Genomic DNA, 27,964 nt, shown 5'->3' with positions numbered 1-27,964 from the left:
ATTTAATAGGTCAGAGAAAACCGTCTCATTCGGAAGGGTAATTGAGAGGCAGGTATTTCCCAAATAGCTGAGCATCTAGCTGGTCAAATACTCCAAGAATATCGTTCGAGTCAGTCAGATTTTGCTCATTACTAGGCGACATTTCCCCTTTGTCTTCTATGTTCATATTGTCTTGCGAAGGTGGCATTTGCAATCGAGCAAACCCTTCATATGATGGTGAATTGTTATCAATTTTCATATCGAACTTATTGTTATTATTATTATTAATATTATTATGATCACTATCACCATTATTGTTATTATTATTATTATTATTATTATTATTAGTAGTACTATTATTACTATTATTATTATTGTTATTATTGTTATTATTGTTATTGTTATTATTATTATTGTCATTATTGGTGTTATTATAATTGTTGTTGATAAACCCTTGATTAGAGATGTTTGACGCATTATTTTTATTACTGTCAAAATCGAATGTGTTGCTAGCTGAAATGTCGTCATCATTCCTGACAAAAACGTCATCTGCAGCATCAAGAATATTTTGTTGGCCATTATCATGGATTCTAATATCACTAGAAAGGAGGTTGTTCGAGCCTCTTTCATTAGATATGCTGGCCATTCCTTGAGATATTTGATCCTGGTGTTGTCCTTTGTTCAAGGGATTTTCAGAAATCGGAGTATTGTTTAAATAATTTGCCATTGTATAATCATTCGTGTTTTCTTCATTCTTATTTAGTGGAAAATCGTTCTTTGTATCTCGAGAGGAAAAAAACACAGGTGGTTGTAAAGATTCTTCTGTACTGCTTTCAGGAGCTGAAGGATTACTAGTAGCCAAAGGAGCGTTCTCATTGGATGGAGATGAATGTAATGCAGTAAGTTGAATAGTTTTTGAGTTCAATTTTTCAAAAATTTTGTTCAATAAATTATACGTCCTACTAGCTGCCATGCTTGAATCTTTTAACTGGATAAGCACGCTTCTACCTGTTTCTGCGTCTTTCAGAATGTCGTAATATTCTCTGGCACTATCCTTATCGGGAAGTTGTGCTTCATGGATGTAGAACAAAAGACCTGCGACAGAGTAAAAAATTGTATAGCAAGCATACCAGTATGAACCAGTTAACAAATTGTTACTAACCATCTCTTTTGCTAGCTTGATGACCGTTCGAGCCACAGAGATAGAGTTTCTAGCTCTTCGGTAAGATAGGGGATCCACATTCTCAGTATTCATATTCCGCGATAAATAATGAATGAAAGGCCTGTACAGTATTATCTGGACGTGCAAAAAGGATAAATGTAATAGACGATTTGCCCTTTCATATTCAGGATCTATATTTTTGGCATTAGGTATCAGTTCTTTGGGCAATGAATCCAGCCAATTTCTCAATTTTAACTCCAAACTAGTTACTGTTTCGTGGGATATTATATTACTGGTTTTCTTTATCGGATATAATTCAGATATGATCTCATTTAGAATCAAAAATAACTTCGTATGTTCATTAGAAATCCCCGTACTTGATAACACGGCATTTTGGTTTTCAGGTAAATATGCCGTCTCTGTAATATTTTCGTCTGATAGATCCAGAGGCAGAGTTTGATCAAAATCATCTGGAGAAATCGATCTAGGTAAGCCCAACATTGCATTGATATAAACGTCCAGTTTGTAGATAGTGTAAAAAAGGCGTTTTCTCATTTCAATTTCTATCGGACTAAAGCCGGAATTAGTGCCCAATTTTCGATGGAAGCCTGCCCTCAAAGCACTTCTCATAGCGACACCTATGTAAGTGTAACACGTCGACAAACGCGCAGAACATTGTAAGAATATAAACAGCATCAGAATGGCTTGTATGGAGTTCAAGTCACGAGAATTGGTGATATCGATTAGTTTCCTTGCTGCAATAAAGTACTTGTAACCTTCGTCCTGTAGAAATTTTTCCCTTGACGAGTCATTAGAGACAATGGATTTGGAAAATAGCGCTCCTACAGCAATTGCAGAGTAACACAACGGCAAAAATTGCATCTGCTTGGACGTGTAGTTGTTCGGATCTGTTTCATACAATTGGTCCAACTGCCTAATGAACGACGGTCTGTGATAGAATCGGAGAAGAACACAGCAGTGTTCCCATGTGTTTTTAACAAATTGTAAAGCGATCGCTTTTGGTGGTAAGATAATTTTTATTTCCCTACCGACTGGAATATTGGGGTATGCATCTGTGCTGTCCTGTTCTCTGGCGTTACTGGAGGCACTATTCGAATCACTTTTCAAGTTGGGTAGAAACTCGTCTGGGGTGGAGTTTTTTGAATTTGAAGAGAGCATTGGTTGGATTGGAGAGGAACTGTCACTGGCAATTAGGATGTACTCCTTCACGGTGTCGTCTAAAAAGGACTGAGAGTCTCTTTTGAAGTTGTGGAAGATTTGTAAGAACACGGGAATATCCAAATTATCTATATCAGGTAATTGTGGGAAGATTTCGTCAAAAATTTGTTTATACCGGTCAATTTTAGATTGCAGCCTTGTGCTCTTGGTCTTATACTTTCTTGGCTTGGACGAGTTGCTACTTGCGGGCATAGTAGAGGAACCTGGCAAGACAATTCTTTCCGCTTTGACGCTCGAAAGAAGTTTATTAGGATTAGAGGCAGCAGCCGCCACCACAGCACTTGATGATGGACCAGCAACAGCATTGTCCAGTGCTAGCACACCAGAGTTTCCGGGATTCTGCGTCCTCTTAGTAGGCTTTTTATATGTACATTCGTAAGAGTACACGGTACAATGGATACACGGCTGTTGGCCATCACACTTAACCTTTTTCTTTCTACACTCATCACAGGCTCTAGTGACCCTCCTTCTCTTGACAGACTGTTCTCCTTGTTGTGGTTGTTCCGGCATAACGCCCTTATCAAACTGTTACTTTGTTCCTTTCTCTTTGTCTCTTACCTTATGTAAAACAACTTAGAAGAGATGGATTTCCCTTATTGTAGCCTCTATGAGATCTTCTAATCAATTTTTGTAAACGTTACGATCACTGGCTGCCTTCTAAGCCAAAAACCTATTCAACAATAGAATGCCTTGTTCTGATGGACAACTTCATAATCCTACTCACTTTTGAAGAAAAATTACCGAAAAGAAAAGAGATATCTAGGGTCTAAGACTATAGGGCTCGATGTTAAAAACAAAAGGGTAAAACTGAAATTATCAGGTCTTGGTCAGACTAAAATTAGAAGAAAAGTAGGGTATGTAACTAGGATGAGGTAAACAAAAAAATAGAAAAACATAAACAAATCAGAAACGGTATAGAAGGAAAGAACAGGTGCTGAGATCCCCAGGAGTAGACCGGTTGGATAGAGCATCTAAGGTTCAAGGGATAGGATAAAGAGCGCTGCGTTGGTTATCAAAAATATTGTATTGGAGGGATAATAATGTCTGTTGCCGGTGCCGAACAAACATTTAATGGAAAGTACAGTTCGTATACAGCCCAAGATCGCCAAGGGCTCGTTAACGCAGTGACGTGTGTCCTTAGCACGTCAAGCGAATCGGTGGCTGTTACAACCGACTATTCCAATAGCTTGAGCATTGCCAGAGAGGTCAACGCGTACGCCAAGATTGCTGGATGTGATTGGACCTACTATGTGCAGAAACTAGAAGTTACCATTGGCAGGAACACGGACAATTTGAGCCTGAACAACGTTTCAGGCGCGGTTGCTAAGAAGAATATAGACATTGACCTGGGCCCTGCCAAAATTGTATCCAGAAAGCACGCTGCCATCAGGTTCAACTTGGAAAGCGGATCGTGGGAATTACAGATATTCGGGAGAAATGGTGCCAAGGTCAACTTTAGAAGGATTGCCACAGGTCCAGACTCTGCTCCCACGGTACTACAATCAGGTTGCATTATAGATATCGGTGGTGTCCAGATGATCTTTATACTGCCGGAACAAGAGACTATTGTATCGGATTATTGTCTGAATCATCTCATGCCCAAATTGCTATCCACGTATGGCACTAATGGCAACAACAATCCCTTACTGCGCAATATCATCGAGGGCTCCACTTATTTGAGGGAACAAAGATTACAAGAGGAGGCTCGATTACAAAAACTAGACCACTTGCACACTCCCTTATCGTCATCGTCGGAGGTAAACGCATTAGGCGATCCTCATGGAGACACGATTATGATGGAGGAAGAAGATGATGACGAAAACTATGCAAAAGGGGGGATCAGACCAAGTTCTTACACATCCAGTAACAGCAATGCCATTAACAACAATACTTTGCCCCATGTAGAAAACCCATCCGACTTGTCACTGGATGAAAATAGATACATCAAACCTCCACAGTCTTATGCATCCATGATCACCCAAGCCATTCTCTCAACACCCGATGGTAGTATATCGTTGGCTGATATTTACAAATTTATCTCTGACAACTACGCATTTTACAGGTTTTCTCAAATGGCATGGCAAAACTCTGTGAGACACAACCTGTCTTTAAATAAAGCCTTCGAAAAGGTGCCCAAGAGAGCTGGTCAACAGGGTAAAGGGATGAATTGGAAAATCAGTGATGAGATCAGACGTGACTTCTTGAACAAGTGGAATGCTGGTAAATTAAGTAAGATTAGGCGCGGTGCTTCAGTAACAAGACAGCTCCAATTACACATGTCCAAATTTGGAGAAATACCGGCCCCCGAATCTACATCCATAGATACAAGGGATATAAAGGCTCAAAAGGTGAAGAAGTCTTCACAAGTCATCAGCCCCATTTTGCGAGAGAGCGCCCCACAGTTCCAAAAAACTCAATTAACTGGCCACATGCCCGCCACGACATCGATGAATGCAGCAACAAACGCAAAGGTGAATGAACAATGGTCATCTCTAAGTTAACATCCAGCTGAGAAGAACCCCTATGTATTATTAAACAACAACAAGAACAATGATCCCAAGAAGAAATGTTTACATGGCTTAGGGTAATGATTACATAAACAGAATATCTATATTTATATCCTAACATAGAGTAAATTATTTGATTCTTCACGACTTGCGAATCTGTTTATTATGGAACGCGAAAACCTCATTGAATTTACCCACAATTGATAAAATAAAACTGCAAGAAAGGAAAAAAAAACAAAGAAAGAAAAGGCTGTAAGTGATAGATATGAAATATGAAGATCTGCAGCTGCTCACCATTTGGTCGTCACCGACAAAGAGCGACCTTTGCCAGTTTATCAGCGACAATCTTTCGAACGAACATGCTATTACCCAGTTGTTCTTTATTGATGCCACAAACTCATTCCCACTAAGTCAATTTCAACAGCTAGTACCGCCAACTCTCCCAGAAAACGTCAAAATCTATGAAAATATAAGGATCAACACTTGTCTTGATCTTGAGGAACTGAGCGCCATAACAGTCAAAATACTGCAAATGTTATCAATGAATAAAATAAGCGCTCAAAAAGGCACAAAGGACGCAGAAGTAGACTCGCTAAAGATTATCCTATATATCAATGGATTAGAAGTCATGTGTAGAAACTCCCAGTTTAAATCTTCGCCTCAAAGATCACATGAATTGATAAGAGACATTTTGCTCAAATTGCGTGTAATGGGGAATGATGAGACAGCATCCATAAGAACACTGCTAGAATTCCCCAAGGAGCAGCTTTTGGACTACTACTTCATGAAGAACAACAAAACAAATATGCCATCAATGCGTAATAAGAGAAGAAGGGTGAAAAATGGAGATTCCCTTGCTGAATATGTCTGGAAGTATTATGCAGATTCCATTGTTTGAATGTGCGCATAATTGTGACGGTTTAAGCATCAGTACATCCAAAACACCTGTACATTAATTTTGAAATATTTTATATATATTTCTCCGCGTCATGCCAAGAGAGTTGGTTCGCGGTACTCGGGCCCAAACGCTAGGAGATCACAACAATTCTGGCAGAGCAAGCTCTGCCTGTACAGACCACCTCCAGGCTGGGGTCCTGTTCCTAGATCCATGCTAGACAGCCGAGTGTTTTCATCTAGGCTCATTGTGCGATTGTGGTGGCAGTGGACCGCTTTCTCACCTTCTGCCTGGGAATCTATTATTGCAGCGGGCACAACCTGGACTGGACTGGACTGTGCAGGAACAGGCCAATTCTGGGCTATCATGTAAGAATTATATTAGCCATTTAGTAATTAAATCAGACTAATTGCATTATAACACGTTAATATTTGTGAATTTTGAAGATAGAGGGTGAAGAATCAATCGAGAAAATGTCTGCTGAACCAGTTGTTGTCATTGATGGTACGTAACATTTATTAATACTATTGAATGTGTTCTTTCCTCCCACGACAAGATCAATTTTACTACGACGTATGGAAATTCCCAAATTGTCATATATAAACCTTATTATACCCATAATGAAGGATATACTAGGGACCCAGTAGATTATATTCACGTTAAAAGGAGAACATCGTACGATGCATGCTGAGGGTAGGAAGAACATGAGTTTTTTTAGGAGAGTTTTACTAACGAATCAACTTTTTTGAATGGATATGTATTCATTCATCAATAGAAGTTTTAATTAGGTAAGGGTCATTTAGTTGGTCGTTTAGCTTCCGTTGTTGCTAAACAATTATTAAACGGTCAAAAAATCGTTGTTGTTAGAGCTGAAGAATTAAACATTTCTGGGGAATTTTTCAGAAATAAATTAAAGTATCATGATTTCTTGAGAAAGGCTACTGCTTTCAACAAGACCCGTGGTCCATTCCATTTCAGAGCCCCATCTAGAATCTTTTACAAGGCCCTTCGTGGTATGGTCTCTCACAAGACTGCTCGTGGTAAAGCTGCCTTGGAACGTTTAAAGATTTTCGAAGGTATCCCACCTCCATACGACAGGAAGAAGAGAGTTGTTGTCCCACAAGCATTGAGAGTTCTGAGATTGAAGCCAGGTAGAAAGTACACCACTTTAGGTAAGTTGTCTACTTCCGTTGGTTGGAAATACGAAGATATTGTTGCTAAATTGGAAGCAAAGAGAAAGGTTTCATCCGCTGAGTACTACGCCAAGAAAAGAGCTTTCACCAAGAGAGTTACCTCTGCTAACGCTACCGCTGCTGAAACTGATGTTGCCAAACAATTAGCTGCCTTAGGTTACTAAGAAATTTAAAATAGTTTTTCTTTAATACTTTACATTTTGTAATATAATCACAGATATTTTTAGAAATAATAAAAAAACCGAAACCATCCTCCCCATTACAGTTCACAGTACTCTCTTTTTCTCCGTATTTTTCTCGATATTTATATGTATATATACGCTCCGCTACAACCTGTGTTTGAGGTTTTCGTAAACGCAAAACGTGATGCAGGTAGATGGGATGGCTCGTACCAAGTTTGCCGATAGGCCCTTATAAAGTCCCACGAAGCCATCGTTAGCAACTATCAGTCTTATCAATGGAAGGAGCCTAAAGTTTTGTTCATTGGCCTTGAAACTTTGTAAGTTTGATTTTAATAGTTGAAATGGGTAAACCATTGTGACAGAGATCATTTTCCCCAACGATGTGATTTCAATGGTTTCAAGGGTTGTTAAATGACTATTCTGGCCATTTTCATCTTTCCGTCGCAATCTTTTCTGCTTCAAAGTATCATAGACAGTAAAATATAAGGCTCCTTGCGAAACACCAAATAATGCGGGTACAAGTCCCTTCCACAAGCCCCGGATACCCTCCGTTCGAAGCAATCGCTGAACACCATTATATATGGAAGTGTAGGACCCTTCAGCACCCTTACTTGTAGACATTATTCTTGTCTTTATAACCCATATAGGGTTGGTCAAGATGGCCGTCATCGATCCACTGGCAGCGCCAGCAGACAGGTAGATAAGCGAGTTCATCTTGTGGTCATTGCTAGCGCCTTTAAGCTGGCTTTGCTCGGGCCCTGCCACTAACTTGTAGATCAGCTCTTTGGTGACACCATATAAACCGAAATAAACCCCCCATGCAATGGCGTTTCCGCATAAATTTATGGTTAATCCGCGATACAGCTCATTTACAACGTTCAACGTTCGATGCCTGTTACTAACCGACGAACGTACAATTTCCTGAATTACCGTGGAGGGGCCATAATGAACCTTCTGTGCGTTCGTAGCAGATAGCTGCAAACGAACCTTCAGTAAATCTAAAGGATGCACTACCAGTGTAGTAATGGACCCTGCCGTCAACCCTGAGATGATCTCCTTTTGCAATGGCGTCCACTGGTCTACCATATCATCGAGAAATCTAGCTGCCCACAGACGCAAGACAAGATAGTATATGTATCCGATGCAGGAACTCGTCTTGGGATTCTCTTTTATTTTTATTTTTTTCATTTCAAGTTTTCCAATTTTTTTTGTGAGATGAATCTTTCAGCAAATCTGTTAGAAGTCAATTTCCTCGGTAAGAAATATAAAATATAAATGAATATAGATTATAAAGCAAGACTGTAATAAAACAGTCCCCCGTCAATACGATAACGCAGTAAATAAAATGCTCATCATGATAAATTCAACAAAAAAATAAATGGAAAAGAAAAACGAAAAAAAGAAGCAAAAGAAACAGAAAAACTAGACGGCTGCTCAATTCTAGTACGTCACAGATCAAGTCGCACTTGTATCCTTACAAGCATGACAACATCGGCCAGCACGAAGAATCTGGCAACCTCCTCCATAAGTGACTTTCTCCCGCACACAGAGATGGTACTCATCTAGTTAAAGCATAGAACCTCTACGGCCCTGTAGTAGTTGGGGATGATCAGCTAACAAATGTTCTTTAAACCATCAAAAGTGTTGTATAATGGATGGAAATGGAAGAAGAGATGCCAAAAACTTTTCCACTTTATATAGATGAGAAAAAAGTATGGGAAGATTCATAATCGTATAAAGTGATCTGAACATGGTTAACAATAGCAGTTCTAGGATGGCACTTGGTAACGTTTGTCGTAATAGGTATCCCCACAACATTGATTGTTGGCTATGGTTGGTATCGAGCGATGCGTTTCTCACCGGTTGCACGACAAAGTGTGGTATATGGTTTCATTCTAGGCTATCGCTCCATTATCCGAATTTTTGTCACGCCGCACGGTGTGGGTACCATATTAATGTTGCAACAATCGTGAGGTGATTAACAAAGAGTATCAAAGTCAACTCACCCTTTGGCCAGAGGTAATTGTTGAAAGCGTACAAGGCTGATCTGGAAAGTTTTGCTGATTGACTACTTCAAAGCAGAACAAACACACACGGCCAAGATGGACACGAGCAACAGTAATCAGGATCACGACTCCCACGTGGCAGAGCAGACGGAGGACGATAATGCTTACATGCCACCTTCCCCCTCCATGAGTGAGAGCTCTATGATTTTTGAAAGAAACGTGGAGGACCCATCGTATCTTTATAAAACAGTGTCGAATAACGCTGCAAATTCCCTATCCAGACATAGCAGTCGGACCAGTTTGTTCAATCATAATAACTCAAGCAACAGGAACTTCCATAACTTGAGCCAAAAATCGTCTGCGGTGAATCTACACCTGCAACCTTCCAGGACAAACGAGTCTATAGCATCTTACCAAACGTACAATCCTGATTTCATTGTACAGACTCCCCTGGATCACCGTCGTACCATAGAGAATTTCGTCCCTCCTGCATTAGACGCTGGTTGTTCTATTGTGACTGATGAGGCGACTGGGTTGGACGACGTCGACATGGTTTATTCGAGAAGACCATCCACCATTGGGCTGGATAGAGCTCTAGGCAGGACAAGGAGTCTTTCCTCGCAATCCTTTGACAACGAGGCGTCGCCCGCGCACCCAAGATCTCCTAACGAGCACGGTTCGAGATTACTAAGGTTCTATTCCTACGCTGATATGCTGTCTGATGACAATAATAACAGCGCAAGTAATAGCACATCGACGCCCTCTTCCGCAAACCCCTTGAGAAGACCTCCTATGCAAAATCACTACTCATTTTCGTCCTCGCTTTTGAATTCTCCTTCTCATCTGCCTTCACCCCCATCGGCTTCAACATCACCATCTCAACATATGAACTTCACTAATCCGTTCATCATATCTAGACGCTACTCTAACACAACGGTCAACAACGCCAATGGAACTGGTGCTGGAAGCGCCACGGGGGCCGCACTATCGAGATCGCCATCAAATCAGCAGTACCTGCTTAAACAGCAGAGGTCGCCTTCGGGAAATGCCCGTTCAAGAAGAAACAGCAACAGGCCCGGCAGTGTTGCGAACATAATGGTCGGGAAACCCAAATCCAAGTTTCATATTGAGTCTAGTGGCAGCGAAGGGTTTTCGTCCGAAGAGGAGGACAACACTATGATCGAAAGAGATACACTAAACCTGAAGCAAAAATTGCAGTCACAGTTAGCTCAGCCACCATCGATTGCTGTGAACACGATTAACGATAACCATCACCAAAATAATAATAATATTAATTACAACAACAGCAACAACAACAACAACAACAATAATAATATTAAAAATAATAATCAGAATAGTCCTGCGTTTCCAAACTTAAATCCTGGCTCAAAATCCAATTCAAACTCTACAATAACTTCCATGAACCCAGGCACAACCGAATAAAAAAATAAAAAATACGACAATACCAGCGGATCATGATAACTTATGTCTTCTATCTTCTTATTTCCTCCTACTTTAAAATTCATCGAGTTGTTTTTTTTTTTTCATATAGATATATAGCGGTATGTATGTATGCAAGTATACCCAACAATGCCACCAGTATTCGCCTTCTCCTCCCGCATAATCAGCAAAGATTACGTATGATTCCGAATATAGATAACAAGAAATATATGAATATGTATATAGATCATCATGGGACAACCCGTTGCCGTTCGCTAACTAACTAGTCCTTCTTTGAGCTCCAGAACTTACCGTCGTCGTTGTCACTCCACTCCTTGAATTTGTTTTTGGCGTCATCGTACTTCTTCAATGCATCATCGTACTTCTTTTGGGCCTCATCCTTCAGAGCTTGTTTATCACTGTCAACCTTGGATGTCCATCCAGCCCACCAATGACTGCCGTACTGTTTCAAGTCTTCCTTGGCCTTGGACAACGAGTCCATGGCGTCCGACATGTTCTTGTCCAACTGCTTCTTTGAGTTTTCGTAGTTCCATCTCAGATCGTCCATTTCATCCCTAGACAGCTGGGCTGCGGTCTCGCCCCATCCTTCCAGACCCCTGGCCACTCGTTCGGCAATCTGTTCCTCGCTTTGTTCTCCCTTGTTGTAACGAAACCATCCCTTTTCCTTGATCTTCTTCAATTCGTCAAGACGCTTTTGAGCGTCACTGGGCTCGGAGGACGCATTCCTCTTGGCCTCCTCCAATTCTTCCCTACCAAACTCCTGGGCGGTCTCACCCCAACCTTGGACACTTCTTGCGGCAGCTTCTTCGGTGCTGCCGTCGCTCACGTTCTTCTTCAAAAGACGCTTCAAAGGGTTACTCTCCCTTTCCTGCCGGTCCAACTTATCCGAAAGCTCGTTGAAGTCCCTGGCTTTGCCGTACCTCTCGTACTCTATAGAAGCCCTGTCCAAAGCCGCTTTCTTCTCCCTCATCACGGCGGAGAGGAGCTCCCTTTCGTTGCGATCTACAGCCTCTTCGAAGCGCTTCTTAGCAGTATCAAACTCCCCAATGGCAATGGCTTTCCTTCTCTCAGCCTCGCTGAACCCCCAATTGAAGATGCTTTGCGAGGAATTGTCCTTGGCCTTCTGGCTCAGCTGCCTGCGCGTTTGAGAGTCCTCCTCTGGCGAAATCACACGCTTGGCTGCTTCAGGAGCCTCTTCTCTGGCCTTCTGTGACACACCCAGCAGGGCGTCCTTTAGCGTCAAGGCATCCTCCTTTATACCTTGCTTGATGTTGTGCAGCTTTCCCCACTGCGGAGTTGCGGAGCCGCCATACTCTTGGCTATTGTAGCAAACGGAAACTTTACTGTCTCTTCCTTTACCTTTGGCCTTCTGTTCCCTGACCATGATGCTGGCAGTAATGGCCGCGGCCAATGCTGCACTACCGACGATTATTCTTGAAGACATATTTACCTGCTCTCTTGATTAATTGATTGACACTACTGTCCTACTAAATTTCTCTCCCGTGTACGCAAGACTGAGATATCAAGACTCCTGCAAGAGCAGTCTCCCCTTATATATACTCCTCTTCAAGGAACTCGACAAAATAAGGGTCAACAAACTCCTCCCTTAACCCACACGGGCCACCGGCGAAGTTGAGCTGCTGCGAATGACACTACACTATTGGTTGTCGTCGGTCCTGGCCACCCATGTTGCCAACACAACGCAGATGGACTGGGGAAACAAGACTAGTCGGTATGTAAATGTCACCGCTGTTGCTTGTGGTGACCACATTTGCGAATGGCAAGGGGCAGAGCGTCTACGAACTTTGTGCTGTCCTTGCCACCTGTCTTGCGGAAGATGCAAATCTTGCTCGGATACCAGTTCTATGTTACAGTCGTGGATGTTCCGTACCTTTGTATCTATTTGCACTTATACCTTATAATGTGCCTGTATATCTGTATGTATATATATATATGTATATATATGTATATATATATATATATGCACAGGTAGATTCATACATCTTGGCAAAACTGAGGTACCGTGGGAACGTCCATGGCAAGAGCAGGCCGGAAGACCCAGGTTAGAGTACGGTCATTTAAGGCCCCCCTGCAGCTCTCCAGCAGGTGGCAGTACCTCTTTGTTGTAGTCTTGCATACAACCGTTCTTCCCTACGGTATATCTCCGTCTTTCTTAATTGACGTTTGCCGGTAATTTTTCAGTGAAAAATCAGTTTTGCAACCTCAATTTATGTGAATGTCATAGAAAAAGATGATACTAGCAACCGTTAACAATTCGTAGCAATAGCCCACCCGTCATCGATCATTATGTCTGGTACGTTGCTCACCTTAGAAAACCGTGTGCTACCCTGTCACTACGAACTGCACCTGGACATCGACCCTAAACAGTCATCGCCCAATTTTAAAGGTTCCGCCAAGATCGATTTGAAACTTAACCCGAACTCCATCTCTTCGACCTCTATCGAAGACTGTTTCACTCAGTTTAAGTTGCATTCCAAGGACTTGGTTGTCCTGTCCGCACGTGCCACCGTGGACTCTGCGAAGTTTGATCTGAAGGTTTCTCAAGACACTCAAAACCATTGGTCCATTTTTCAATCTGAATCTCCAATTCGATTAACTAAAGAATCCTCTTTGGTCCTGTCCGTCCAGTACGTGGGCAAAATTCGTAACATTAAGACTCATCACGATGCGACTTTTGGTATTTTCAAGACAAATTTTATGGATCCTAAAACGGGTACTTCTAATAACCATGTGGTGGCGACGCACTGTCAACCGTTTTCCGCTAGTAACATCTTCCCATGTATCGACGAACCTTCGAACAAGTCCACCTTCCAACTGAACATTGCAATGGACTCGCAGTATAAGGCCGTCTCCAATACGCCTGTCGAAACTATCGAAGATTTGGGTAATGCTCAAAGACATCTGGTGAAGTTCACCGTGACGCCCTTGATGACCACTTCTGTTTTCGGTTTTGCCATGGGTGATTTAGAATTTTTGAAAACAGAGGTTAAGCTGCAGAATGGTACTGCTGTCCCCGTTTCTGTCTATGCCCCCTGGGATATCACTAACGCAGCATTCACCTTAGACACAATCCAGAAATATCTACCTCTTTTGGAGTCTTATTTCAAGTGTTCGTACCCTCTGCCCAAGTTGGATTTCGTTCTACTGCCATACTTAACCGACATGGCAATGGAGAACTTCGGTATGATCACCATTCAATTGAACCACTTACTCATACCACCAAATGCCCTGGCCAACGCATCTATCAGAGAGCAAGCGCAGCAGCTCATCGTTCATGAATTGGTCCATCAATGGATGGGCAATTACATATCTTTTGACTCATGGGAATTTCTTTGGTTCAACGAGTCCTTCGCGACTTGGTTGGCATGCTACATCCTGGAACAAAATGGTGATTTGCCACAATATTGGACTTCAGAACCGTATTTGCTACAGCAAGTAGAGCCAACCATGCGCAAAGATGCTTCAGATTTTAATAGCAAGAGCATCTTTCAGATAGCGCAACGGAAAACCAGCGTTAACTCGCAGACCTCCGATATCTTCGACCCTGAGGCGTATACAAAGGGTATTGTCATGCTAAGGTCTCTCCAATTGGCTACAGGTGAATCTCATTTACAACGGGGTCTACAAAGTGTGTTTGAAGATACCAAAACGTTTCAGGAAAGAAGCATCAAGCCCATGGATGTCTGGAATCATATCGGAAGAACTCTGAAGTCTCAAAATATTACTAATTTTGTTTCATCTTGGGCAAGAACTCCGGGCTTACCTGTCGTTAAAGTGGAGCTACAAGAAGATGCTGGAAAGATTCAAACAAAGTTGACTCAACATAGATATATCAATCGATTGTCCAGTGAGGAAAGAGCCCAGTTGGAGGATGTCCCATATCAAATACCGTTATTTGGCGTTTTGCCAAATGGTGAATTGGACACCGGGAATGTACTGTTGACAGACAGAACTTTGAAATTGGATTATCCTGTCCTGGTTCTCAATCATTTGGCTCAGGGTTATTATCGTGTTTCTTATGAGTCAAAAGAATGCTATACACGGATCAACGACAAATTCACCGAAGGTATCCTATCAGAGATTGATCTGGGGAAGGTGTTTTTAGACTTGTCGCAATTTATCGGTGATGAAGGCTTTCAAAATTCCATTCATTTGCTTGGTCTTTGCGAAATATTGAGCCATATTGCTTCTCACCCATCAAAAATTGCATCAAAATATTGGGCTCCCTTATCTAAGGGATTGGAAATCCTGCAAGCGATTGATCGCGCCAGTTTAACAAGCTCCAAATTGCAGTCTTTTTTGAGGAAAAAAATTATCGTTCCACTTTTCAATAAGATTGATTGGCCTCATGGTGAATTCGATAAAAGCGCAGATCCTCATGAGCTGAAAGTGATGTCTCAAGTTTTGTTCCTGAATAAAAACTCTGGAAAATGTGACGAATTGTGTCAAATTTATTTCAAGCATTTATTACAAGGGCCACGTTCAAGTGTTCCATCAGAACTAGTGAACTCGATCCTTGTTGTGGCGTCTCAACATTGCTCAAATATCAAGCAGTGGAAGAAAATATTCGACTTGGTTAAACGAAACTCCTGCGTTGGTATCATGAACCATATTAATGACCTTTACAACCAAAGCAGTGACGAAACTGTTAGCCTGGTCCAAAACGGTGCCATTGAATCTCTTGGTTTCTGTCTGGATTCAGACATTGTGAAGAAGATTTTGAATTTTGTCGCTTCCAACATTGAATCCGAAGGAATGGAACTGGCTTTATTCGGGTTTAATTACAACTTTAAAAAGAGATTGAACAAGAACGGGAAACCTCAAGATGAAATTGTCCGTGAAACGATCTGGAAATGGTATATGGACAATTTTGATCAGTGGGCACGGAAGGCCACAAGGAAAGGCACCGCTACTGGTGATCAACTGCACAAGGCATTAAGAAGTACCTCTTTGGTCGTATTTCAAATGTTTGCAGCGGATGAACCTGAAAAGATAGAAAAGTTTATGAACTTGAAGAAAGAGAAGTTGGGTCAAAGCTTGCTGTCATTGGATGACATTTGGACTTCTGTTATACAAGACGAAGCGTCCAGAAAAACCATAAGAAGAGATTTGTCTACACTCGTTTGATACCATACTATAAAATGTCAGTGAAGAAATTATACATAGATTTAAGAATTGCCTTAAGTAAAAAAAGTAGAGATGATATTGTACCGAGCTTATTTACTTATTATTGTCACGTGTTACGAAATATATATAGGTTCAACAACAATAGGTTAGTATAAAAGTAGGTAAACACATTGATTTAAGAAGTTTCCATATTATGCTGTGGTGATTGAGAAAGCAAGTGTAATAACAATTGGGGAAAATGGAAAAGATTAGGGAAAAATTGAACAGCTTGAAATTAGAATCGGAATCGTGGCAAGAAAAATACGAAGAACTTAGACAACAGGTCAAGGACTTGGACCAATCTAACATTGAAAAAGAGAATGAGATCAAGTCATTGTCCACTAAAAATGAACAATTAGATAATGAAGTGGAGAAGTTAGAAAATCAATTGGCTGATACTAAACAATTGGCAGAAGATTCCAATAATCTAAGATCTAATAACGAAAACTACACCAAGAAGAACCAGGATCTAGAACAACAGCTGGAAGACAGTGAAACCAAATTAAAGGAAGCATTGGATAAATTGAAAGAGGCAGACTTGAACTCTGAGCAAATGGGTAGAAAGATTGTTGCTTTGGGGGAAGAAAGAGACGATTGGGAAAAGAAATGTGAAGAATTTCAAAGCAAGTATGAAGAAGCCAAAAAGGAATTGGACGAAATTGCTAATTCTTTGGAAAATTTATGATTCCCATTGATAAGGCTAAAATCATAAGAGATATACACGAAGAAGGCAACAAAGGCGACGAAGGAGATGGTTTTCCCATTGCTCATACCACGGATGTTACCGACAGATTGCAAATCCTTTTCATTTTAGCTATTATCATTGGGTGCTTCTTGGAAAAAAGATGAATCGGGCCTCTCTTTGTTTCCTAAATTTTATTCTAACTTTTAAATCATGCTTTCACTTCTACCAAAAGAAAAGTATGTATTTTCTTCCCTTGCTAAAATTCAAAAGTACATAGAAACATAAATAGGTGAGCAAAATACATATGATATACGTCCAGTAGTGGTTCATTATTATCTTTTCAACAAAAACGAGAAAAAAACTGATAGTTTTTGCATAAAACAATCAATACTGAATCAATTAACTTTTTCAGAGAAGGTAAAAAAAAAAGGTACCATTTTGTGACAACTAGAATCCCAAAAAAAAAAACAAGAAACGAGTGTGGGAAATTTTATGAATAGATGGGTAGAAAAGTGGCTAAAGGTATATCTAAAATGTTATATCAATTTGATTCTATTTTATAGAAATGTATATCCTCCCCAGTCCTTCAATTTTACCACTTACCAGTCATTCAACTTGCCGCAGTATGTCCCAATTAATAGACACCCTGCTTTAATCGATTATATAGAAGAGCTTATTATAGATGTTCTCTCGAAGCTGACGCACATCTACAGATTTTCCATTTGTATTATTAACAAGCAGAACGATTTGTGCATTGAAAAGTATGTCTTGGATTTTGGGGAACTGCAACATGTGGATAAAGATGATCAAGGCACTACCGAGACTGAAGTGTTTGATGAATTTCGATCCTCCCTAAACAGCTTGATTTTTCATTTGGAAAAGTTGCCTAAAATTAACGATGACTCAGTAACATTTGAAATAGCTATTAACGCGGTCGAACTAGAACTGGGACATAAGTTAGACAGAACAAGGAAGATCGATAATTTGGAAGAGAAATTAGAGGTTGAGAGAGATTCAAACTGGGTCAAATGTCAAGAGGATGCAAATCTACCAGAGGAAAATGCTTTTCAATCCCCTAAAATAAAAGTATCCTCTTTGGTCGGTTGTGATGCGGGACCCTTAGTTATACATCAGTTCAGTGAAAAGTTAATCAGTGGCGGCAATGACGAAATCCTGAATGGAGTATATTCACAGTACGAAGAAGGGGAGAGTATTTTTGGATCTTTGTCGTAAGTACAAAATTAGATTTTGAAGGATAGGATTAAAATTAATTGTCTCTAGATAAAAAAAACTAAATAGGGTATATGGTATTTGTATACCATTTTCAAAATAATGAAAAAAAATTAAATTGAAAACAAAAATAAGCAAGTTGCAATCATAGCATTTCTGGGATGCGCCCGTGAATGTCCTTAACTTGACCAATATCAACATTACTCTTGTTTGAGAAATCAACTAACCTTTTTTTACTTGGTCTTCTATCTGGTTCCGTACTATGGACCCAGCAAAAATTTTCACCATCTTTAACTGGAACAAAATCATCAGAAGATGAAGTTGACACTGTTGTTGGCGTTATTCCCTTTGTTCCATATTGAGAATTTCGCAGAGTTGGTAAGTGAAGATTATCGTTCTTTGTCGCGTTTTGTGGCGATGGTGTTATTGAATTCTTTGTTGAAGAAGCATTGACATCGGTGTTCCAAGGGTCCAACGAGGACATGGTGGCATCTCTTGATGTTCGCATTTGTCTCTGTGGGGCTTCTAAATCAAATAGTTTTTCTGTGTCCACGGTTTGTTGTGATCCATAGCTGTCTCTGACAGCGTCAGAAACTGCTGGTAGATCACCAGTGTACCTCCAGGACTTGATCACGGCTGGCTCACTATCCATGTACACAGAAGAAGATCTGTTCTGTGGATCAAAGAACGGGCTTTCCGCAGATTGTGCTGGCGGTTTTACAAGCAGCTCCTCTTTACTTTGGGATTGGAATTCGTCAGTGTACATATTCATACCTGATAATGAATTTCTCTTTTCATCCATGCTGGAAATATCAGATTCAGACATGGAACTATTATCCAATTTCAATGTGTTTAAAGCGGCCAATCTTCTTGCTATAGAAGTATCATCATAAGAGGAAGCGTCATCATCAAATGGATTATTCAAAGGTGTAGCATTTTCTTGGTTGGGCTTGTTGGCAGGATTATCCAAATCAGGTCCACTAATACCATGTGGTGATTTTTCATCATCGGAACTTTCCTTTCTACGTCTCCAAAACACTAAGAAGCAAATGACGGCTATAATAATTACGCCTAAAGGAATTGCTATACCGCATGCGATTGCTACTACCCTTTTATTATTAGAGGAAGTTTTATTTGCTGTAGGTACTACTACTGAAGAAGAAGAAGTAGCAGCAGACGTAGTGGAAGTGGTTTGAGTTTGAGTTTGAGTAGAAGTTATGTAAGAGCTTGTTGAAGTAGAACGGCGAGAGCTTCTTGTGGACGTAGCATTTGCACTATGATTTGAGTGATTTGTCTTTGAATCCATGCCAATTATGTTAAAATCTAATTCTTGAGATTGGGTGCCTTGATTTGCCTTCAAGCCCAATGAAAGCTTGTCGAAGTCCTTAGGCACTTGACCTGCCAAGGTTAGGTTAGCAGAGTGAAAATTTAGCCAATCGTGATTTTGGCTCGAATTAGTGAACTCCAGTGAAACATTTGTATTCACATAGTTTGTAAACTGAGAAGGCAAAAAATAGTAGGTAAACCATTCGCCCCTTGTGGCGTTAATATTGGGCAGAGAACTAATGGCAAATAAATCTGTTGTGGAGACCACTTCAAAATTGAGATAAACCACATCACCAAAAATGTCATAAATCGATACAGAAAAATTGGCGGGATTGGAGTCTTTACCCAGCAAGTTGCTTGGGACAGAACCTGAAATTGTGTCATTGTCCAACGAAACCCAATCAGGAGCATCGAGTAAGTTTATAGAGCCCAGTTTATCAGAAGTGATGGGGTCGTTATCAAAATAAACATAGTTAATAGGTAATTCATACGAAACATTACCAGTGTCGGTGACGTTAATAATCAAACTATTTTGAATGGAGGTAGTTAACTGGTGAGCACCAATGACCAACTCAAATTCCACTTCAACGGCAGAAAACCCTTCAATATCCGTAGCAATGATGACAAAACTGTAACTTGTCTCCGGGGCAATTGCCGAATTTATCACGGGTGCAGTACCAGTGAACTTCAACTCATCAGAGTCGAAGAACAGCCAGTTGGGTAAAGGGGCATTATACCATTCAGAACGGCCATAGTATGAAACAATGGAAATTTCGTTGGTGAACATTGAACGGTCGAAAGTCACATTAAAGACCTCATTAGGATCCAGTTTCAAGGCGTTTTTGCCATTTGTATAACCATAGTTTTTCAGCAATGCCAGTAGGTTGAAATCAGACGACAATGAGATGGATGGACGGTTTGTGACAACTAATTGGTACGTATTGTTCAAAGACAAGCTATCGGCGGAGTCCGTACCTTCCAGGATTACGCTAAAATACAGTGTAGTGTTCGCGTCAGATAGTAAGTCGGAGGAAGGCTCGCCAGAGAAAGTTCTTGAACTGGCATCGAAGGAAAGCCAATCCGGCAAGTTGAAGCAATTGTATGCTATTTGGGCTGTTTTGTCTACGGAAGACTTATAGGTATCATTGGAAATTTGAAATGTAAACGATTCGTTGACTCTTGCCACCGGAGGATACTGCTTCCCAATAGGATATGCCTCGTAGGGCGTAGCCACCACTAGATGGAATAGTGATGTAATAGCTATTAATAAAAACGAAAACTGAAGCTGCATCATAATTGGTGAGCACTTCTTGATATACGTATATGTTGCAAGCTGGAAGTTGTTTCGAGGATCGTCTAGTTTTTTCTACTTAAGCAGTTGTACTTTCCTCGTAATTGTGTTCGTAGTTGCGGTTTTAGGCAGTGTTGTTCAGGATGTAAGAAAGCTTAGGTGACAAAATGAACAAGTTTGCAAGTTCCAAAAAGTTGCAAAGAGTTCGGCAAAAGGACGTGGAACTACTCGACAAGGAGTCTCAAGATTGTGGAGATGGGTGGCCTACCTTTACGCCATTTCTACGATGGGTATTATTACATTCTTGACACAGGGCTCGAGCACTACTGGAAGAGGAAAGATGAGTAGCCAAAATTTTTTATTTGTGACGCGAATTGCCAAAAGTTCTATGACGCGTCGTTTTTTTCGCGTTTCTAACCTTTTTTTAATCGTACCTATGAATGATTTTTTGCGTTCAGTGTCTGATTATAACAATGATAGGGGCGGTTTATTATTCTTGAGATATATCTTAAATATGTTACATATGTTGTCTATTGGCGGTTCTTGGCTTGGCGCGAATAATGTTGTCCACTCTTAGTAGCACTTCAGCGGCTTCAGATGCAGAACTGACCACTGCTCGTTTCAGCTTGTAACTCTCGACGACGCCAAGTTGTCTCATGTCGGCAATAGTCCCGTTGTTGAGGTCCAGGCCCGAAGTCGAGATGCCGTTGTATATAGAGGACCTTAGCTTGGACACAAGCTCGCTACTGTCAAAACCGGCGTTGTCGGCCAGAATGGTTGGCAGTTGTCTTAGAGCGCGGGCAAAGGCTTCGACTGCGAGGGACTTCTTGCCGTCGATGTTTTGAGCTTCGGTGTCCACGGCTTTAGACATGACCATCTCGGCGCAACCACCACCGAGGACCGTTCTCGTCTCCTTTGTGGTCTGGGACAGCACGGATAATGCGTCATGCAGAGATCTTTCAGCTTCGTCAAGTGTTTGATCGGTGGCACCTCTTAGGACGATGGTGCAAGCCTCGCCCGCTTTGCAGCCACTGAACTTCAAGAAAGGCTGTTCGCCAAGAATGATTTCCTCGATCACGTCACATTCCCCCAATTTGCACTTGCTTGGCTCGTCGAATGTGGACACCACTTCTCCACCTGTGACTAAGGCTAGTCTTTCTACACCTTCGAAATCCGCGTGTTCAATCGAGTTTATGTTCAAATCTGTGAATAGTTGTTCGGGATAGTCATAAATCAGCTGTCTGTTGATAAAGGTGTTGATACCGAACTTGGCAATCTTGGCAATCTTGCTCTTCATCTTTTCACGTTCTGCCTTTTCTAGTTGTGCCAATTTGACTGTAGAATCAACTTTGAATTTGGTACCGAATATCTTGACTTTGTCTGTGTCCAGAGTAGTATTAGCAATTAAAATCTTGGCGTTTTCAATTCTCTTTGGTTGGTTATTACCGAACCTCTTCGCAAGAATGAAACCTTCATCAAGAAACGAGTCTGATAGTTTCCCACCGAGAATTTTGATGACCTGGATGTGTTCTAGGTTGGTGGAACCTTTCAACCTTAAAATAGCATTGGTGGTCAATTCGGCAAAATGATCCTTATCCTGAGACAAAATCTTGGAGGACAAAGTAGTCTTAGCAATGTGGATCAGATCTTCACGGAACTTGACCTTATCTTGAGAGTTGTCCACGGCCGCCTTCGTCAACGCGTCTAATGCGGCCGCTGAAGCTAGTCGGTAGCCCTCGATGATGGTCTGAGGGTGAATCCTGGACTGATCAATCAATTTCTCTGCCTCTCTGAGCAACTCTGCACTCAACACAGTGACACTGGTGGTGCCATCTCCAACTTCATCGTCTTGCACCTTGCTGATGTTCACCAACACTTTGGCGGCCGGATTGTCTAGTGGGATCGACTTCAAAATCGTTGCACCATCGTTTGTTACCATGCAAGTATTACTGGACGCACTTTGCAACAGCTTATCCATCCCCTTGGGGCCCAACGTGCTTTTCACCAAATCACCCACGGCAATGGCGCCCACGAACGCCGACAAACGAGCGTTCTCCGCTCTTTCTTCCGTTACTTGGTCTCCAAATATTTGCACACTCATTCTGGACTCTTGAGATTGATATAACTGCCTTTTTTTGCTTATTGACAGCCACCTTTCGTCCTCTTTCTTACTGCTCTTCTCTTCTCTTTAAACTCGCCACCGTAAGGAAGAAAAATATTTTCAGATCGCTAGGAACGAGGATATTTCCTTTGAGAAGAATAAGGAAAATGATTATTAGTAAGGATAAGTCCCTCTACTCATCCAGGTCAAAGCAGAAGTATCTGTTAGCAATCGCAATCAGCAGCAGACACATTATGACGGACGTTGAAGGCTTCCAAGCCAAGAGCAAGGGGAAGATCTTCCCGGACATGGGCGAGTCCTTTTTTTCATCAGACGAGGATTCTCCAGCCACTGATGCAGAGATCGATGAGAACTACAACGATGGTAAGGAAACGCTGGATGGAGGTGATGAGGAAAGGGACACCGGTGTCATGGTGACAGGTCTGAAAAAGCCACGGAAGAAGACCAAGAGCAGGCATGCGGCGACGGATTCTTCCATGAACCAAATGGACGCTAAGGACAAGGCGCTTTTGCAAGATACTAATAGCGACATACCGGCAGATTTCGTTCCAGATTCCGTCTCAGGGATGTTCAGAAGCCATGATTTTAGTTACCTGCGGTTGAGGCCAGATCATGCTTCGAGACCCCTTTGGATTTCACCAAATGATGGTAGAATAATCCTGGAAAGTTTCTCTCCATTGGCTGAACAGGCTCAGGACTTCTTGGTCACTATTGCAGAACCCATAAGTAGGCCTTCCCATATTCACGAATACAAGATCACCGCATATTCTTTGTATGCAGCCGTTTCTGTGGGGTTAGAAACAGAGGATATCATCTCAGTCCTCGATAGACTATCTAAAGTACCCGTTGCGGAATCTATAATCAATTTCATCAAGGGGGCCACCATTTCGTATGGTAAAGTGAAATTGGTCATCAAGCACAACAGATATTTCGTGGAAACTACCCAGGCGGATATTTTACAAATGCTGTTGAATGATTCCGTGATCGGGCCCTTGAGGATAGATAGTGACCATCAGGTACAGCTAGCCGACGAGACACTGCAGCAGGAGCTTCAACAGTCGGCTGGAAAATCGGCAGTCACTGTTAATCCAAACGATGTGGAGGCCGTGTTTAGTGCCGTTATTGGTGGCGATAATGAGCGCGACGATGACGATGATGATATTGACGCGGTCCACTCTTTTGAAATTGCAAATGAGTCCGTGGAAGTCGTAAAGAAAAGATGTCAAGAGATCGATTATCCCGTCTTGGAAGAATATGATTTCAGGAATGATCATAGAAATCCAGATTTAGACATCGATCTGAAACCTTCCACTCAAATCAGACCCTATCAGGAGAAATCACTGAGTAAAATGTTCGGTAATGGCCGTGCTCGTTCAGGGATCATCGTTTTACCATGTGGTGCAGGTAAGACTTTGGTTGGTATTACTGCCGCCTGTACCATCAAAAAATCGGTAATTGTCCTGTGTACCTCATCAGTGTCTGTCATGCAATGGAGACAGCAATTTTTACAATGGTGTACCCTACAGCCCGAAAATTGTGCTGTTTTCACCTCTGATAATAAAGAGATGTTTCAAACAGAATCTGGTTTAGTTGTGTCCACTTATTCAATGGTGGCGAACACAAGAAATAGATCCCATGATTCCCAAAAAGTCATGGATTTTTTAACTGGCAGAGAATGGGGGTTCATTATTCTTGATGAAGTTCATGTTGTGCCTGCGGCAATGTTCCGTAGAGTGGTCTCCACCATTGCGGCACATGCTAAATTGGGGCTAACGGCAACTTTGGTCAGAGAAGATGATAAAATTGGTGATCTGAATTTCTTGATTGGTCCAAAACTTTATGAAGCAAATTGGATGGAACTCTCCCAAAAGGGCCATATTGCAAACGTCCAATGTGCAGAAGTTTGGTGTCCCATGACGGCAGAATTTTACCAAGAATATCTAAGAGAAACTGCTAGAAAAAGAATGTTGTTATATATCATGAACCCTACCAAATTTCAAGCATGCCAATTCCTAATTCAATATCATGAAAGAAGAGGTGATAAGATCATTGTTTTTTCTGATAATGTCTATGCTTTACAAGAATACGCTTTGAAGATGGGGAAACCGTTTATTTACGGATCCACATCACAACAAGAACGTATGAACATTTTACAAAATTTTCAATATAATGACCAAATCAATACCATTTTTCTATCAAAAGTCGGTGACACTTCCATTGATTTACCGGAAGCTACATGTTTAATCCAAATTTCATCACACTATGGCTCTCGTCGGCAAGAAGCTCAGAGACTGGGGAGAATTTTAAGAGCAAAAAGACGTAACGACCAAGGGTTCAATGCATTTTTTTATTCCCTGGTCTCCAAGGACACTCAAGAAATGTATTATTCCACAAAGAGACAAGCTTTTCTGGTGGATCAAGGTTACGCATTTAAAGTCATTACACATTTACATGGAATGGAAAACATTCCAAACTTAGCATACGCCTCACCAAGGGAACGTAGGGAATTACTGCAAGAAGTTCTGTTGAAAAATGAGGAAGCTGCAGGCATTGAAGTTGGTGACGACGCTGAAAATTCCGTTGGGAGAGGCTCAAACGGTCACAAAAGATTTAAATCGAAGGCCGTTAGGGGCGAAGGTTCCTTGGCCGGTCTTGCTGGTGGTGAAGATATGGCATATATGGAGTATACAACCAATAAAAACAAAGAGCTGAAGGAACATCATCCACTGATAAGAAAAATGTATTATAAAAATTTAAAGAAGTGAATAGGCTTGATTTTATCGTCGCTTGTTGATTTGTTTTTTTTTTGGAATATATTTAATCACTGATCTTTGATTTTCGTTTTACTACTTCTTATTCTTTCGTTGTTAATCTTTTTCTAATTTGTTACGCCTATTTCCATCTCATCTTATACAAAAAAATAGAACATTCCTAATTTAAAGCATTCAAATATACTTATATATAATTAATTTAAAAACACTACATATCAATACTTAAATTAGTTTGGAAATTTGAAAAGTGAGAGCAGAATGGAACTGAAAAAGATGCAGGTTATTGAAAATGTGGACGGTTTAGGCTCGTTATTGTAAGTTGCTCCCGGATTTTAATCTTTTTATTGTTGTGTTACCTTGTCCTGTCATTTTCGGTATCAAACTCCAAATTTTGTAACTCTTTGATGATGTTTCCTAAGTCATTTTCGGAATTTTCTAATGATGATTGAATATTAATTTTAAATTTACTTGTTACATCAATGACATGTATTACTCGTTGATGTAACTTGTATCGTTTTCTATTTAAATTGACTTTTAATTCTTCCAATTTCAGTTCTGTGGAGGTTACCATCTCTTCAGCATCTGAAACTTTAGTCTTCATTAAAAGATTTGAATCGTTGATTTTTTTCTCCATTTTTTCAATCTCAATTCTTTGCGCAACCAATAATCGTTCATCTTCTTGTTTGGAAAGCTCAAACTTGGAATTTGCCTCAGATAACTCCAATTCAAGCCTTTCGTTTACCTGAGTTTTCTCATTTATATCATGCTTCAAGTTTTTTATATCTTTTTCTAAAGTTACATTATCTTTTTCGATGGTTTTTATTCTTTCTTGAATTTCATCGTTTAATTTGAGAATGAAATTCTTGATAGACTCGTTGATTCCGGACCCGTTTGGAAATAATTGTTGGTACGAAATGCTACTATGAAGTTCTCTATCCAATAGATTTTCAGGGATATTGATTTTTAAAAATGAATCATTTACATTATGTCCTAATTGATTACGCGATCTAATTAAATTTTGTATCGATAAATCATATTGCCTCAGTGTGTCCAATAAGCTTTTGAATATTCCCTCGGCTTCTAGCTTTCTAGATTTGATAGAACTTGTCAATTTATCGGATTGAAGATTTATTTTATCCAGTTCTTTTGTAAGTTTTTCTCTTTCATGATTCTCTAATTCGAATTTCTCAGTTGAAATTCCCTTCTTCCTTAAGATTTTGTGCAATTCGTCAATATTAGTTTGTAAGGCTTTAATGTCTTCTTCTTTCACGCTGCATTCCGATTTCATCTTCTCTAATTTACTTGGCCATTCCTGACTCTTTTGTTTCATCGCATTAACATAATTTTCATATTTATTGGAGTCGCTTTTTAAAGCCTTCCATTTTTCTCTTGTCGTTTTAATCTTTTGACTTATTTTTAAAACTTCTTGATATTTTTCGTAAAGGGTATCATTTTGGTTTTGTAGATTTGATATATCCGTATTGATTACGTGGACAAATTTTTCAAAACCTAGCTTTAACTCTTGCATCGAAGGTTCGTAATTATCCTCGAGATTCAAAAAACTTTTGTAAGATTCTGTAAAATAGTCGATTAGTAGTTTTTCCACCATGAGCTCGTATTTTTCCTGTCTTTGGTCCTGTTCATCCAAAGTCTTTAAAGGTTGATTCAAAATCGTTATTTCTTGTGTGTTCTGATTAATTAATGAACGATCCACCTTGTTTAAGCACAGATCCAGTTTTATATTTGTTCGTACTAACCAGTGTAACATACCAAGGAATTTATGCCAGTTGGAGCCACCTACAGCGGAAATTTGTGATTTATTAATCGATTCTAGGAATGGATAACGCAGATTCTTTAAGATTTGATAGATCTCATTTTCGATAGACTTAGTAAAGCCATAACCTGGGTCAAGTCTTGAATATAACCATTTAAAGATGATAATAAACCCCTTCTGTGTGGGCTGTTTCAAAAACTTTATTGAAATGGGGTGATTCGTTTCAATGTCGAACTTATTTCTTTTCAAATAATCATAAGTTTCTTCTTGGATGGCGCTTTGAAAATTTTTGTCCCTCAGTGGTCTCGGATCCCTATTACTCAGGTGCTGCTGCAAGTTACCAATCTGGTTTATTGATAATCTGTTGCTACTATTTCTATTATTCAGTTTATCATTAAAGGCCAATGCCGTACTATTTGTACCGCCTGTAACTGTGCTTCTTGATTTCTTTTTATTTACGCTTCCTGTGGGAATGCCAGTGCCACCGATTGTATTTCTGGCGATACTCTTATTAATCATGTTTGTCAGACCTTGATTCGTACTATTTCTTCTCCTTAATTGTGATGATGATGCAGTGGGTATTTGCGATGTAAACCTATGAGGATCCATGTGGTGTAGCACATGCTGATCTGTGCTTGTTGAGCTTTGCATCTTACAGAAACAGGTATCTTTCTATAGTACACTATAGGCTTGCAGGAGAAGAGGCTGATTTTTTCTTTTTTTTAGTCAGTTTGGGTTCTCAAGAGCTAGTGCAGATTTTAACCTCCTGTAGATTATCTATCTCTTCTGTTTTACCATTTTTGGTGTTGTTTGTTTATTTTGGGTATTTTCGTTTTGTGGATATATCATTTTGTACGTGGTGAAGCGTTAAATTGAATCTCTTGGGATGGGTAACCCATTCTCTCAGTATATTAGCCGCCGAGGCAGCAGAGTGGGTAGAATTTGCCAGTACTA

The 27,964-nt window shown here is 40.5% G+C and overlaps 14 protein-coding genes across 14 annotated transcripts; 8 read left to right on the top strand and 6 right to left on the bottom strand.

Moving 5' to 3' along the window:
- Window positions 1-25: 25 nt before the first annotated feature.
- ASG1 (Asg1p) lies at window positions 26-2,890 on the bottom strand (the record flags this gene model as incomplete). Its single annotated transcript, XM_056228649.1, has 1 exon — window positions 26-2,890. One exon carries the CDS (start codon window positions 2,888-2,890, stop codon window positions 26-28), a length of 2,865 nt encoding a protein of 954 aa, XP_056088349.1.
- A 530-nt stretch (window positions 2,891-3,420) lies between these two features.
- On the top strand, window positions 3,421-4,881 carry FKH1 (forkhead family transcription factor FKH1; the record flags this gene model as incomplete). The annotated part of the gene is made up of 1 exon (XM_056228647.1): window positions 3,421-4,881. The coding sequence occupies one exon, from the start codon at window positions 3,421-3,423 to the stop codon at window positions 4,879-4,881; it is 1,461 nt and encodes a 486-aa protein (XP_056088348.1).
- Window positions 4,882-5,152: 271 nt separating this feature from the next.
- On the top strand, window positions 5,153-5,785 carry CSM2 (Csm2p; the record flags this gene model as incomplete). The annotated part of the gene is made up of 1 exon (XM_056228646.1): window positions 5,153-5,785. The coding sequence occupies one exon, from the start codon at window positions 5,153-5,155 to the stop codon at window positions 5,783-5,785; it is 633 nt and encodes a 210-aa protein (XP_056088347.1).
- A 470-nt stretch (window positions 5,786-6,255) lies between these two features.
- RPL16A (60S ribosomal protein uL13) lies at window positions 6,256-7,139 on the top strand (the record flags this gene model as incomplete). Its single annotated transcript, XM_056228645.1, has 2 exons — window positions 6,256-6,286; window positions 6,571-7,139. The coding sequence occupies 2 exons, from the start codon at window positions 6,256-6,258 to the stop codon at window positions 7,137-7,139; spliced, it is 600 nt and encodes a 199-aa protein (XP_056088346.1).
- A 162-nt stretch (window positions 7,140-7,301) lies between these two features.
- FLX1 (flavin adenine dinucleotide transporter FLX1) lies at window positions 7,302-8,243 on the bottom strand (the record flags this gene model as incomplete). Its single annotated transcript, XM_056228644.1, has 1 exon — window positions 7,302-8,243. The coding sequence occupies one exon, from the start codon at window positions 8,241-8,243 to the stop codon at window positions 7,302-7,304; it is 942 nt and encodes a 313-aa protein (XP_056088345.1).
- Window positions 8,244-9,259: 1,016 nt separating this feature from the next.
- On the top strand, window positions 9,260-10,606 carry VHS2 (Vhs2p; the record flags this gene model as incomplete). The annotated part of the gene is made up of 1 exon (XM_056228643.1): window positions 9,260-10,606. The coding sequence occupies one exon, from the start codon at window positions 9,260-9,262 to the stop codon at window positions 10,604-10,606; it is 1,347 nt and encodes a 448-aa protein (XP_056088344.1).
- Window positions 10,607-10,886: 280 nt separating this feature from the next.
- Window positions 10,887-12,068, bottom strand: OM45 (Om45p; the record flags this gene model as incomplete). Its single annotated transcript, XM_056228642.1, has 1 exon — window positions 10,887-12,068. One exon carries the CDS (start codon window positions 12,066-12,068, stop codon window positions 10,887-10,889), a length of 1,182 nt encoding a protein of 393 aa, XP_056088343.1.
- Window positions 12,069-12,931: 863 nt separating this feature from the next.
- On the top strand, window positions 12,932-15,772 carry TMA108 (Tma108p; the record flags this gene model as incomplete). Its single annotated transcript, XM_056228641.1, has 1 exon — window positions 12,932-15,772. One exon carries the CDS (start codon window positions 12,932-12,934, stop codon window positions 15,770-15,772), a length of 2,841 nt encoding a protein of 946 aa, XP_056088342.1.
- Window positions 15,773-16,010: 238 nt separating this feature from the next.
- On the top strand, window positions 16,011-16,496 carry TPM2 (tropomyosin TPM2; the record flags this gene model as incomplete). The annotated part of the gene is made up of 1 exon (XM_056228640.1): window positions 16,011-16,496. The coding sequence occupies one exon, from the start codon at window positions 16,011-16,013 to the stop codon at window positions 16,494-16,496; it is 486 nt and encodes a 161-aa protein (XP_056088341.1).
- A 492-nt stretch (window positions 16,497-16,988) lies between these two features.
- Window positions 16,989-17,729, top strand: REV7 (Rev7p; the record flags this gene model as incomplete). Its single annotated transcript, XM_056228639.1, has 1 exon — window positions 16,989-17,729. The coding sequence occupies one exon, from the start codon at window positions 16,989-16,991 to the stop codon at window positions 17,727-17,729; it is 741 nt and encodes a 246-aa protein (XP_056088340.1).
- Window positions 17,730-17,871: 142 nt separating this feature from the next.
- Window positions 17,872-20,346, bottom strand: AXL2 (Axl2p; the record flags this gene model as incomplete). The annotated part of the gene is made up of 1 exon (XM_056228638.1): window positions 17,872-20,346. One exon carries the CDS (start codon window positions 20,344-20,346, stop codon window positions 17,872-17,874), a length of 2,475 nt encoding a protein of 824 aa, XP_056088339.1.
- A 514-nt stretch (window positions 20,347-20,860) lies between these two features.
- CCT2 (chaperonin-containing T-complex subunit CCT2) lies at window positions 20,861-22,444 on the bottom strand (the record flags this gene model as incomplete). The annotated part of the gene is made up of 1 exon (XM_056228636.1): window positions 20,861-22,444. The coding sequence occupies one exon, from the start codon at window positions 22,442-22,444 to the stop codon at window positions 20,861-20,863; it is 1,584 nt and encodes a 527-aa protein (XP_056088338.1).
- A 254-nt stretch (window positions 22,445-22,698) lies between these two features.
- Window positions 22,699-25,230, top strand: SSL2 (TFIIH/NER complex ATPase/helicase subunit SSL2; the record flags this gene model as incomplete). The annotated part of the gene is made up of 1 exon (XM_056228635.1): window positions 22,699-25,230. The coding sequence occupies one exon, from the start codon at window positions 22,699-22,701 to the stop codon at window positions 25,228-25,230; it is 2,532 nt and encodes an 843-aa protein (XP_056088337.1).
- A 358-nt stretch (window positions 25,231-25,588) lies between these two features.
- On the bottom strand, window positions 25,589-27,661 carry NDC80 (kinetochore-associated Ndc80 complex subunit NDC80; the record flags this gene model as incomplete). Its single annotated transcript, XM_056228634.1, has 1 exon — window positions 25,589-27,661. One exon carries the CDS (start codon window positions 27,659-27,661, stop codon window positions 25,589-25,591), a length of 2,073 nt encoding a protein of 690 aa, XP_056088336.1.
- Between the last annotated feature and the right edge of the window lie 303 nt (window positions 27,662-27,964).

Source organism: Saccharomyces kudriavzevii (genome assembly GCF_947243775.1).
Source record: "Saccharomyces kudriavzevii IFO 1802 strain IFO1802 genome assembly, chromosome: 9".
Classification (NCBI taxonomy): Eukaryota; Fungi; Ascomycota; class Saccharomycetes; order Saccharomycetales; family Saccharomycetaceae; genus Saccharomyces; species Saccharomyces kudriavzevii.
The sequence above is the reverse complement of the archived record's forward strand: the minus strand, read 5'-3'. Positions and strand labels throughout refer to the sequence as shown.